At 50.6% G+C, this 12,940-nt stretch overlaps 1 protein-coding gene across 1 annotated transcript; it reads left to right on the top strand.

Annotated features, from left to right (window-relative positions):
* Positions 1 to 3,163: 3,163 nt before the first annotated feature.
* LOC309603346 (olfactory receptor 14A16-like) lies at positions 3,164 to 4,120 on the top strand (the record flags this gene model as incomplete). Its single annotated transcript, XM_082338216.1, has 1 exon — positions 3,164 to 4,120. One exon carries the CDS (start codon positions 3,164 to 3,166, stop codon positions 4,118 to 4,120), a length of 957 nt encoding a protein of 318 aa, XP_082194342.1.
* Between the last annotated feature and the right edge of the window lie 8,820 nt (positions 4,121 to 12,940).

Raw genomic sequence — 12,940 nt, 5'->3', positions numbered from 1 at the left:
CATGATCTTACCCAGCACAGAAGTGAGAATGACTGGTTGGTAGTTCCCAGGGTCCTCCTTTTTACCAGTTTTTAAAAATGGGTGTGATATTCCCTTTTTCCATTCACTGGGGACTTCGCCTGACTGCTATGACTTTTCAAATATGATGGAGATTGGCTTGGCAACTACATCAGCCAATTCCCTCAGGACTCCGTGATGCATCTCGTCGGATCTCATGGACTTAAGTATGTTCAGATACCTCAGGTGGTCTTGAACCTCCTACAGTGGGAAGGACTTCATTCCCTCAGTCCCTGCTTTGAGTTTCGGGGACTTCACAGAGGTGGGAAGAGTGGTGGCCAGTGAAAACTAAGGCAAAAAAATTCTATCTCAGCCTTCTCCGTGACAGTTGGTGCTAGTTGTCCTGTCTTATTTGGGGGGGCGGGGGGGGGCTGGGCGTGGAGAAGGGGAAGGGGAAAGGAGAATACATTTTCTTTAATCTTTCTTTTCTGATCAACATATCTGTAGAAACCCTTCTTATTATTCTCCACGTCTCTTGCCAAATTCACCTCCAACTGTGCCTTAGATTTTCTGATCCTATTCCTACACATCCAGGCAGCATCCCTATATTCTTCTAAGGATACACATCCCTGTTTCCACTGCCTGTGCATTTCATTCTTACACTTTTGTTTGACCAGGAGGTCTTTACTGGGCCATGCCGGTCTCCTGCCTTTCCTGCCTGATTTCTTACACATCGGAATCAAGAGCTCTTCTGTGCCAAGAAAGATTTCCTTAAAGAGCTGCCAGCTCTGTTCAGTCCTGTATCCCTGAGGGCAGTGTCCCAGGGCCTCCTATCCACTAACTCCTTAAACAATCAAACATTTGGCCTCCTAAAATTCAGGGTCTTGACCTTACTCTTTGCCTAGCCCATATCCTTTGAGATCGTGAATTACACCAGGGCATGATCACTGCAGCCCAGGCTGCCATCAGTCTTCACATCCTTAAGTAGTTCATCTGTGTTGGTAAGCAACAGGTCTTGTAACACATCGCCTCTGCTCTGGATGTCTACCACCTGGCCTAAGAAATTATCCTCAATGCACTCCAGGAGTCTCCTGGACCACTTACAGCTCACTGTGCCACTTTTCCAGCAGATGTGCAGGGGACTGAAGTCCTCCAGCAGGATCAGAGCCTGCGAGTGCGATGCTTCCTGTAATTGAAGTACAAACGCTTCATCAACAATCTCCTCTTGGTCGGGTGGCCTGTAGTAAACACCAGCCACGAGGTTTCCTTTCTTGGCTTAGCCCCTAATTTTTACCCATAACCTCTCAACCTGTTCATCGCTGTTTTTCAAAGACAGCTCTGTGCAGTACTAACAAATTAGGGTCAGGTCAGTTGTCCTAAATGTGGGCATCTTCTTTCATTTCTGTTGGTGAAGGGGGTTCCCCACCAGCCTATAAGAAGATGTTCCCAGGTGCTGCCCTGTCGCTATGAACTGCTCCATTAGAGCTTGCAGTTACCTTCAGGTATCTTGGACCACCTCCTGAACCTCAAATTTCACCAGGTGTTTGAGCAGCTCACTGCACCCTCCAGCTTCATTAATTAACATCAGAGCTGAGACAAGGAGCTCACATGCAGGTGGCCATTTGGTGCACACCTGAACTGAGGCAAGAGGAATCCCACCTCCTGTGGGACTGTGGAAGGCATGGAGGGAAGCTGAGTCCCCCTCTAGCCCTAGGAGACCCAGAGTGAGATGCCTGCATTGCCTCAGCCAAATCCCTTCCCTCAGCAGGGGTAAAGGAGATCTGTCACTGCCTGGGTGTCCTGTCTAACACTGTGACAAGAAGAAGTGATTCTTAGACATAAATCTTTTTCTGAGAAGAGAAATGCCACTGCTGGGAGTAAAGTGTCTCTCCCTGGCTGGGGAAGGGAACATCAGTGACTCCTTCAGCCTGTTTCACAGCAGGTTCCCCTGGAGCCCCAGGGACACCTGCAGGGAGCCCCGAGGGGGCAGAGAAAGTGATGCCTTGGGCTGGTCCTCAGCTCCTGAGCTGGGCCGGGCTCCTGGGACAGAGAGAGACAACTCTGCCCAAGAGCAGCTCCTCTCCAAAGCACAGCAGGGCTGAGGGCACTGCCTGCAGGGACAAAGAGAGAGGAGTGAAGCAGAGAGAGCTTAAAGGCAGTTTGGAATGGGAGAATGCTGAGAGCTGACTGGGGGAGAAATCTTCACAGCCGTCTATACGGTAAGTCTCTGGGTAAAGGGAAGTGAAGCTGTGGTTCCTGGAGGGATCTCCTGAAGCTGGTACATCACACAGCCTGTAGAATCTTTAAGAAGAACACTCACAGGTTTCCTAGTGTAGAGGAGAAGGAGGACATGCTCCTGAGCAGGGATTCCCTACTGCACCATCAGAGGGACAGGGCATGATGGCTGCCTTCTCCCAGGAACAGCTGCAGAGGTGTAAATCCAGGTGTGCAGCTGGAGGTGCCCAGGGCAGTCCTTCCGAGCAGGGTCCCTATGTCCCCAGGGGGCTGTGTGCTGGGCAGGGACTCTGCCCCCTGCCAGGGTCAGCACTCAGCCTGCCCGGGGAGCTCCCCATGGCACTGCGGGGAGAAGCTGTGGGTGGAAGCAGTCGCTCCCAGCAGGGCAGGGCAGGGTCTTTCTGCTGTTGAGAGGCTGCTGCATGCGTCCAGAGTGCTCTCAGATCCAGATCACCCCCAGAATGCTTCTGAGGTGACTTTTCAAGAGGAAAGTTTATGTGGGGGTTACCTGAAAGTGAAGGAGACTGTGCTTTGAGTTTTCTACTCTTGGTTAGCTGGGTGATGAATGAGAAATTAAAATGAGTGCAGTAAAAATGCTGACAATTTTTGCTCCAAAAGAACACTCCCCTGGTAAACTTACGAGTGGGTAATATCTGACCTAAATTCTGAGCAGGAAAGCTTATTCCCCTCCCTGCTGCACTGTATGGCAGGACTGCATACTCTGGAGCACACAGCAGATCCCCTGCTGCTCACGGCACATTCAAACAGACAGCAAAGGAACTCCAGAAAAGGAGCTGAACGAAGACGTTACCAAGGAATAAGACAATTGGAGCATTTCTATGAGAAACATTGAGTTTTATGCCAAGGTGTTTGTCCTAACCTGTCAATGACTTCTCTTCCTTGGACAGGTCCCTGTGCCCAGAGGCAGCAGATGTCCAACAGCAGTTCCATCACCCAGTTTCTCCTCTTGGCATTCGCAGACACGCGGGAGCTGCAGCTCTTGCACTTCTGGCTCTTCCTGGGCATCTACCTGGCTGCCCTCCTGGGCAACGGCCTCATCATCACCGCCATAGCCTGCGACCGCCACCTCCACACCCCCATGTACTTCTTCCTCCTCAACCTCTCCCTCCTCGACCTGGGCTCCATCTCCATCACTGTCCCCAAAGCCATGGCCAACTTGCTCTGGGACACCAGAGCCGTCACTTTCTGGGGATGTGCTGCTCAAGTCTTTTGGTTTCTCTTTTTAGTTGTAGCGGAGTATTTTCTTCTCACTGTCATGTCCTATGATCGCTACATTGCCATCTGCAAACCCCTGCACTACGGGACCCTCCTGGGCAGCAGAGCTTGTGTCCACATGGCAGCAGCTGCCTGGGGCAGTGGGTTTCTCACTGCTGTGCTGCACACTGCCAATACATTTTCACTACCACTCTGCCAAGGCAATGCTGTGGACCAGTTCTTCTGTGAAATCCCGCAGATCCTCAAGCTCTCCTGCTCACACTTCTATGTCAGGGAGGCTGGGCTTCTTGCAGTTAGTGCTTTTCTCTCTTTGGGCTGTTTTGTTTTCATTGTGGTGTCCTATGTGCAGATCTTCAGGGCTGTGCTGAGGATGCCCCCTGAGCAGGGATGGCACAAAGCCTTTTCCACGTGCCTCCCTCACCTGGCCGTGGTCTCCCTGTTTATTAGCACTGCAGTGTTTTCCTACCTGAAGCCTCCCTCCATCTCCTCCCCATGCTTGGACCTGGTGATGGCAGTTCTGTACTCGGTGGTGCCTCCAGCAGTGAACCCCCTCATCTACAGCATGAGGAACCAAGAGCTCAAGGATGCCCTGAGGACATTGATTAGACATTTTTTCAGCAGCCATAGACTGCATACCTTCCTCTGCAAATGACTGCCAGTGTATCTTGTGGCAGGCCAAGCCTGTCATTCCTTCTCTTTTTTTCCCTTCTTTTTTTCTTTTTTCCATTTCTGATGATGCTGTCTGCAACGAAATGTCATTATTCATCCCCTCCTACTTAAGAATCCACCTGTCTTGTGTGATCCAGTGACTTTGTGTAAATGGGGAGTCAGTGTCTCTGTGTGTTTAAGCAAAATAAATGAACCTGCAGCAACTTCTTTGTCTGAGATCCATCATCATCAGACTATGAATGAAAAGGAAATGAAAAGACCTTTCTGGCTGCAGCAGCTTGGGGCAGGCCACTCTGTCACTGGGGCAGCAGGAGCTGCTTGAGGACCCCCGGCCTGGGCTCTTGTGCTGGCCTGGGGAGAGGGGATGGCCCAGAGGGGCTGCAGACCTCTCAGAATATCCTGGAGAGGAGGTCACTGGGTCCAATTGACCACCACAGGTGTCCCCCATCTCTGGGGCTGAGCCTTCTGTGTCCCCCAGGAGCTGCTGTGCCCTTCAGAGGGGCTGGGGCTGTGGGGTGAGTACCCAGAGCTCTGCAGCGGCCTGCGGTGTGCACTGCCGTGGGGCCAGCCCAGGCTGAGCAGTGCTAGGAATTGGGCAGGGAAGGTGGAAGAGCTTGGAGGGAGCTGGGTTGTGCTGGAAAGTGCCCAGGAGTGAAAAACATCAGTGTATAGCTTGTACTGTGTGACCATGCAGGGTGAGGTCTCATACCAGGGGTTTGTGGTGCCGAGCCAGGGGTTGTGGAAGGGATCAAAGACAACAGGTGCAGGAGAGAGGAGGCCAGTCTGTGCCCTTTATGTATGGACAAACTGGGAAGGTGGCCCAGAGCCTTTGTCACCCCCCAGCCTCTCTCACCAGCCATTTCCAGCCCTGGCCGTTCACCCCAGGTTAATGGGTAAGTCTCGCTGTGAGGCCATCTCCATCCTCCTGCTGGACTCAGTGCCTGCATCGGGGAAAATGGCCAGCCCTGCCTGGGCTCCATCCTGGCCCAGACTGCAGCAGACCCCAGAACAGGGCTGTCGGCGAATCCCCACATGGGACGTAGCTGGGGCTGGGACTTCCAAAACATGATGGCCATGGAGAGAAGGGGCAAAGATGACTGTCATGGGGATGTTGTGGGGGACCTTTACCCAGCCCTGAATGCATACTGCTGTGTGGTGTGCCTTCACAACAGGGCTGTGAGGCCATGAGCGGGGTAGTGGTGCTGGGACAGTGCAGGGAAAAAGCGCTGAGAAGGACCATGAAGCAGCTGCCAAGAGGTGACAACAAGGACAGGTTACACAGAAGGGATTTATATAAGTTGCCTTGTTGTGGAGGTATGCTTTGGGGAAGAGCAAAGCTCACCTGGAGTTGGAGGCTGTAAGAAAAGTGAAGAGCAAAAAGAACTTCGATCGCTGGTGAGAGAGCAAGGCTGAACATGGAAAATGCAGGGCTGCCACTCAATGGGGAGGGGGATTTCATAACAGCAGATACAGGTGGGGCTGAGGGACTTAATGTTGACTTTGTCTGAGTCTTTACTGATGTTGTGGTTTAACCACAGCCAGCAAGTAAGCACCACAGAGCCGCTCGCTCACTCCCCCCACCCCAGTGGGATGCGGGAGAGAATTGGAAGGGTGAAAGTGAGAAAACTCGTGGGTTGAGATAAGAAAAGTTTAACAATGGAAGTAAAATGAAATAGAATAGTAGTAATAGTAATAATAATATACATAGTACAATAATAATATACAAAGCAAGTGATACACAATACAATTGCTCACCACCTGCCGACCGATGCCCAGCATGTCACCGAGCAATTGCTGCCCCCCAGCCAACTTCCCCCAGCTTATATACTGAGCCTGACGTCATATGGTATGGAATAGCCCCTTGGCCAGTCTGGGTCAGCTGTCCTGGCTGTGCCCCCTGCCAGCTTCTTGTGCAGCTGGCAAAGCATGGGAAGCTAAAAAGTGCTTGACTGGTGTAAGCACTACTTAGCAACAACCAAAACATCAGTGAGTTCTCAACATTATTCTCATCCTAAATCCAAAACACAGCACTATACCAGCTACTAGGAAGAAAAATCAACTCTATCCCAGCTGAAACCAGAACAGTATCCACCCCTTATGCTATACCATCTACGTCATGCCCAGGGCTTACACTTTCCAATACATTCCAATTCATCACCACCACTTTTCCAGTCTTTTGAGATAGATAGATAGACAGACAGACAGATAGATAGATGATAGATAGATAGATAGATAGATAGATAGATAGATAGATAGATAGATAGATATACACACACACATAGATATAATTTCCCTAGTCTATGGGCTATCCCTCTAAAATGTTTGTTGAGTTCGTTTAGTCCATGACTTTGAGCTCCATCTGTCCTAACAGTCTTTCAGGGCAGGAGAGATGGTGTGCGGTGTTGGATTGTTGCATGCTGAAGCCAGTTCTGGTTCCATCACCGCTGCAGTTTGCTCGGTTTCCTCAGAGTTCATTCTTCATTAATTTGGGTGATTCTTACTGTATACTGTAGATATGGCACATAGTAATCATAGAAGTGATGACATCCAGTATTATATAGCAATTAACATGATACAATTCACTTCATTGGCTATTTTCACCCAAAATCAAATCTCCTTGAGGTACACATCGGACTTCCCCATCCTCCTGCATCACCCACCAAGTGCATCCAGGTCCTTGAGCAAAAGCAATCCCATGAATGCATTTACCTCTGCCTGAGGCAGGAGTAACCCAGACTGTCTTCCCCATCATATTTTTTAGGTGCACTACAGGGATTTTATCCCCCTCTACAGTACGTAAAAGTCTTGACTGGGCAGGGCCAGCTCAATTGGCAGATCCCCTGGTGTTGACTAACCAGGTGTCCTTTGCTAGATGTGTATCCCAATGTCTGAATGTCCCAGCACCCATTGTTCTCAGTATAGTCTTTAACAGTCCATTGTATCGTTCGATTTTCCCAGAGGCTGGCGCACGATAGGGGATGTGAGATACCCGCTCAGTGCCGTGCTCTTGGGCCCAGGTGTCTATGAGGCTGTTTCGGAAATGAGTTCCGTTATCTGACTCAATTCTTTCTGGGGTGCCGTGTCACCACAGGACTTGCTTTTCAAGGCCCACGATAGCATTCCAGGCGGTGGCATGGGGCACGGCATATGTTTCCAGCCATCCGATGGTTCCTTCCACCATTGTAAGCACATGGCGCTTGCCTTGGCGGGTTTGTGGGAGTGTGATATCATCAATCTGCCAGGCTTCTGCATATTTATATTTCAGCCATTGACCTCCATTCCGGAGAGGCTTGCATCGCTTGGCTTGCTTGATTGCAGCGCATGTTTCGCATTCACGGACAACCTGAGTAATAGTGTCCATGGTCAAGTCCACCTCTCAATCACAAGCCCATCTATATGTTACATCTCTTCCTTGATGGCCTGAGGTGTCATGGGCCCACCCAGCTAGAAATAATTCACCCTTCTGTTGCCAGTCCAGATCCACCTGAGCCACTTCAATCTTAGCAGCCTGATCCACCTGCTGGTTGTGTTGATGTTCTTCAGTGGCCCAGCTCTTGGGTACGTGAGTATCTATGTGACGTACTTTTACAACCAGGTTCTCTACTCAGGCAGCAATATCTTGCCACAATTCAGCAGCCCAGGTGGGTTTGTCTCTGCACTGCCAGTTGCTCCGCTTCCATTGCTGTAGCCACCCCCACAGAGCATTTGCCACCATCCATGAGTCAGTACACAGATAGAGCATTGGGCACTTTTCTCGTTCAGCAATATCTAAAGCCTGCTGGATGGCTTTCACCTCTGCAAACTGACTCGATTCACCTTCCCCTTCAGCAGTTTCTGCAACTTGTCCTATAGGACTCCATACAGGAGCTTTCCACCTCCAATGCTTCCCCACAAGACGACAGGACCCATCAGTGAACAGGGCATATTGCTTCTCATTTTCTGGTACTTTATTATACAGTGGGGCCTCCTCAGCATGCGTCACCTCCTCCTCTGGCGATATTCCGAAATCTTTGCCTTCTGGCCAGTCCATGATCACTTCCAAGATTCCTGGGCGACCGGGGTTTCCTATTCGAGCCCGCTGTGTGATCAGTGTGACCCACTTACTCCACGTAGCATCAGTTGCATGATGGGTAGAGGGGACCCTCCCTTTGAACATCCAGCCCAGCACTGGCAGTCGGGGTGCCAGGAGGAGCTGTGCTTCAGTACCAACCACTTCTGAAGCAGCTCAAACTCCTTCATATGCTGCCAATATCTCTTTTTCAGTTGGAGTATAGCGGGCCTCAGATCCTCTGTATCCCCGACTCCAGAACCCCAGGGGTCGACCTCGAGTCTCTCCCGGTGCTTTCTGCCAGAGGCTCCAGGTAGGGCCGTTCTCCCCAGCTGCAGTGTAGAGCACATTTTTAATATCTTGTCCTGCCCGGACTGGCCCAAGGGCAACTGCATGAACTATCTCCCGTTTAATTTGTTCAAAGGCTTGTCGTTGCTCAGGGCCCCATTTAAAATCGTTCTTCTTGCGGGTCACTTGATGGAGAGGGCTTACTATGAGACTGTAATGTGGAATATGCATTCTCCAAAAACCCACAACACCCAAGAAAGCTTGTGCTTCCTTTTTGCTGGTTGGTGGGGACATGGCTGTGATTTTGTTGATTACATCCATTGGGATCTGACGACGCCCATCTTGCCATTTTATTCCTAAAAACTGGATCTCCTGTGCAGGTCCCTTGACCTTACTTTGTTTTATAGCAAAGCCAGCTTCCAGAAGAATTTGGACTATTTGCTTCCCTTTCTCAAAAACTTCTGCTGCTGTGTTGCCCCACACAATGATGTCATCAATGTACTGCAGGTGTTCTGGAGCCCCACCCTGTTCCAATGCAGTCTGGATCAGTCCATGGCAAATGGTGGGGCTGTGTTTCCACCCCTGGGGCAGTCGATTCCAGGTGTACTGGACCCCCCTCCAAGTGAAAGCAAACTGTGGCCTGCACTCTGCTGCCAAAGGGATTGAGAAAAATGCATTAGCGATGTCAATGGTGGCATACCACTTGGCTGCCTTTGACTCCAGTTCATATTGAAGATCTAGCATGTCCGGCACGGCAGCGCTCAGTGGTGGCGTGACTTCATTCAGGCCCCGATAGTCTACTGTTAGTCTCCACTCTCCATTAGACTTTCGCACTGGCCATATGGGACTGTTAAACGGTGAGTGAGTCTTGCTGATCACTCCTTGGCTCTCCAGCTGACGAATCAGCTTATGGATGGGAATCAGGGAGTCTCTGTTGGTGCGATATTGCCGCCGGTGCACTGTTGTGGTAGCAGTTGGTACCTGTTGTTCTTTGACCCTCAGCAACCCCACAACAGAAGGGTCCTCCGAAAGACCGGGCAGGGTGGACAGCTGTTTAATTTCCTCCGTCTCCAATGCGGCTATGCCAAAAGCCCACCGGTACCCTTTTGGGTCCTTGAAATACCCTCTCCTGAGGTAGTCTATGCCAAGGATGCATGGAGCCTCTGGGCCAGTCACAATGGGGTGCTTCTGCCACTCATTCCCTGTTAGGCTCACTTCGGCCTCCAATACAGTCAGCTCTTGGGATCCCCCTGTCACTCCAGAAATACAGATGGGTTCTGCCCCTTTACAGCTTGATGGCATGAGGGTACACTGTGCACCGGTGTCTACTAAAGCCCTATACTCCTGTGGGGCTGATGTGCCAGGCCATCGAATCCACGCAGTCCAGTACACCCGATTGTCCCTCTCCTCCACCTGGCTGGAGGCAGGGCCCCTCTAGTCCTGGTCATAGCACTCGTTACTCACTTCTTGTAAATGCGAGTCAAAAATCCCTTTATTAGGATCGGAAACAGAATCAGCCCTTCTACCCTGTCTGAGGAACTGCTCGCTGGAAACTGGAGCCGCAACTCTCCTGGGAGAACCACCTTTTGTAGTTGTTTTTCCTTGCAACTCACGTACCCGTGCCTCTAGGGTCGAGGTAGATTCTCCATCCCACTTCCTCATGTCCTCTCCGTGGTCACGCAGATAAAACCACAGGGTGCCCCGTGGTGTGTATCCACTGTATCTTCTCTCTTGAACAGAGGGACGCTTACTCCTAATGGCTGAGATACTGCTCCGTACAGGTGAGGAGTAGGATATATCCTACGATGACGATGTCTCTCCATTCAACATCCATGGACCCCTACCTACCACTTGAGAAAGCACATTTTGTTGAGAGGAAGACCTCCCTGAGGCACATCTGTCCTTGAGTTCCATGGGCTTGTGCAAGGCTTGGGGTGGAGCTTCTTTGGTGCTGACATTTCTGTTGCAGAGCACCCTCTGGGCCCAGCTGTACAAGCACTGCAGTGACAGGGCTGTGCCTGGGCACTGAGCCCTGCCTGAAAAGATGAGGGAACGAACACCAACATTGAAAGAAACTATGAGCACATTTTCCATCAGCTGAAATGCACTGAACAGTTTTCATCCATAGACAATACTTTCCCGTGATGCCAACATGGACATTTCCAGCCCATGTACTACACTCAGGAAAAGAAATACTCATCTCCCCTGTTACACCCCTGACCCTGCTCTGCCCAGTGCACTGTGTATTGACTCTCAGCACTCTTTCACATCTTTCCACACGTCCTGCTTGAACTGACCACTTCTAAAGGCATCTTTTCAGCAGGCTGCCTGGGCGTACGCATTTCCCACTGTCCATCCAGCTTTCCTCCTCCCATTGGTCTCTCCCCATTCCCACACCTCTCAGCTCCCCAGGTGCTGCCCTGAGCTTCAGGCAGTTTGCAGCTTGCCTTGCCTTTCAGCAGGCTGCCTGATGGCTTCTTGAGCCGTCTCCTCGCTTGTGTTTCTACCTGTTTTCCCATGTATCTCACTGAAAGTGTTCCACTAAGGTTACCGACAGTGGGAAGTGGACTTCAGTGGAGGAAACTTGGACTGCATCTATTATTTTTTAATGAGCTTTTTTTCTTTTTTTTTTTTTTTTTCCTGGGAGGTAAGAAACATTCTTCTGTGAGTGTGTGCAGCTGGTTCTCCAAAGAAAGCAGATGAGAATGTGTGCAAATGAGCTGAAGCATTGAGCTACACACTTTAGTGGAAAGAGCTTAGAGTTGAAAAATCCTGATGCAAGTCCCAGGTGGCCACTGAGAGAAATGACTGGGGGGCAAGGCGGGGCAAGGATGATGATGGGACACGGGACAAAGATGGGCTGTACAGTGTCTGACAGAAACAACCTTACGCTTCCTACATCTGCAGACTTCATCAGGAGATATTCTGGATGAATATGAACTGGAGAAGGCTGATCTCACTTGTTCTGTAAGCAGAAAAATAAAGAAAACTGGAATAAAAAGAAAAGCTGATTTATTGTTCCTTCTTATTTAAATCTTCTCTCCTTGGCTACATTCCGGAAATTTCTCAAATTAGCTACAGAAGACTTGAAGAACCAGGAAAATGATGCACAGAGACATGGCTTGATAGGGTGTTCAATGTCAATGAGCTCTCTAGTGCCATGTTCCTGAACGGCAAAGACTGAAAGAATGAACAAGCCTCTAAAGAAGTGGAAGGCAGAAGCAAACACCAAGTTTCTGAGGGCGCTGGGGGCCCCACTGAGGGCCAACACTGACAAGGCCATGAAGGCAATGAGCAGTCAATGTGTTGGTCCCTGGGGGCTCATCAAGCAAAAACTGGGAGACACTGGTTGCAGATGCAAAGGCCATGTGCTGGTGGCTCTGAGGCCATGTAAGCCCTTGGTGTTTGTTTATGATCAGAGTGGCCAGGCCCTGACCCCCAGGACCTGGTACAGGAGGTCCTTCATGCCTTGCTCGGGACTCTGCCTAGGGTCAGTGTGAGTGGGGGCTGTGGCAGGGGCAGGAGGCAGGTGGGTGGCAGATTCTGTTTCTTGAATGACAAAGCTGTGATTTTCCGGAGATGTCCCAATGCATGTGAGTTCACAAAAACTATCTGGTTTCGTAGATTTGCTATTTAGAAGCCTTACCCTTGTACGTAAGGACGATGTCAAAGCGAAAGCTTCCATAGGCTTGAGAGTTGCAGGGATGGGTAGCAAAAGCAAAATGAGCTGATAGAGGCTTAGAGGGCCATGCGGAATTGACTATTCAAAATCAAGCATTTGATTCACTTTGCCTCTTTGCTTTGACATCTTTTCACTTTGACCACACTCCTGAAATCTCTCTAATAAGCCACATAAGAACTGAAGCCTAAAGGAAAATTCTGTCCAGAATTGGCTCCTTGTGGTGCTTTGTGTGGCAATGAGCCCTCTGGTGCCCAGTTCCTGAACTGCAGCTCCTGAAAGACTGACCGAGCCTCCAGAGAAGTAAAAGCAGCACAGCTGAAGGTTTCAGAGGGTGTTAGCAGGCCCTGCTGAAGGCCATCGCTGAAGAGACCATGCAGGGAATGAGCAGACAAGGTTCCTGTCCCTGGGGGATGGTGAAGCAGGGAGTCGGAGGCACTTGGGACAGGAGGAAATTTCAATGTGGAGATCACCGTGAAAGTCCTTGATGTGCTTCGCCAAGCAGGATGGCCAGGGCCTGACTCCCATTCCAGAGATCCTTTCCCTCTTGTGATGCTCTGGTCTCTTCCTGGGGCATTGTGATGTGGGAGCGTGTGATGGGAGGCGCAGGTCAGTGGTAGGACACCTGCCAGGCTCTATGGAGGGTGGGTGAGGAGGAGGCAACGAGGCGCTGGAGCTGTAAGGACCTCATGTCCTCTCGTGGGTCTCAGGGGAAGAGACAGAAGCCATAGCTGAGTGGACAAGGGTCCCCGTTCTGTTGGGGTGTCAAAGCCCCAACAAGGCCCTTG

Source organism: Platalea leucorodia (genome assembly GCF_965183815.1).
Source record: "Platalea leucorodia genome assembly, contig: HAP1_HAP1_SCAFFOLD_59, whole genome shotgun sequence".
In the NCBI taxonomy this organism is placed as follows: domain Eukaryota; kingdom Metazoa; phylum Chordata; class Aves; order Pelecaniformes; family Threskiornithidae; genus Platalea; species Platalea leucorodia.
Note: the sequence above shows the minus strand (reverse complement) of the source record. Positions and strands in the feature narration are given on the sequence as shown.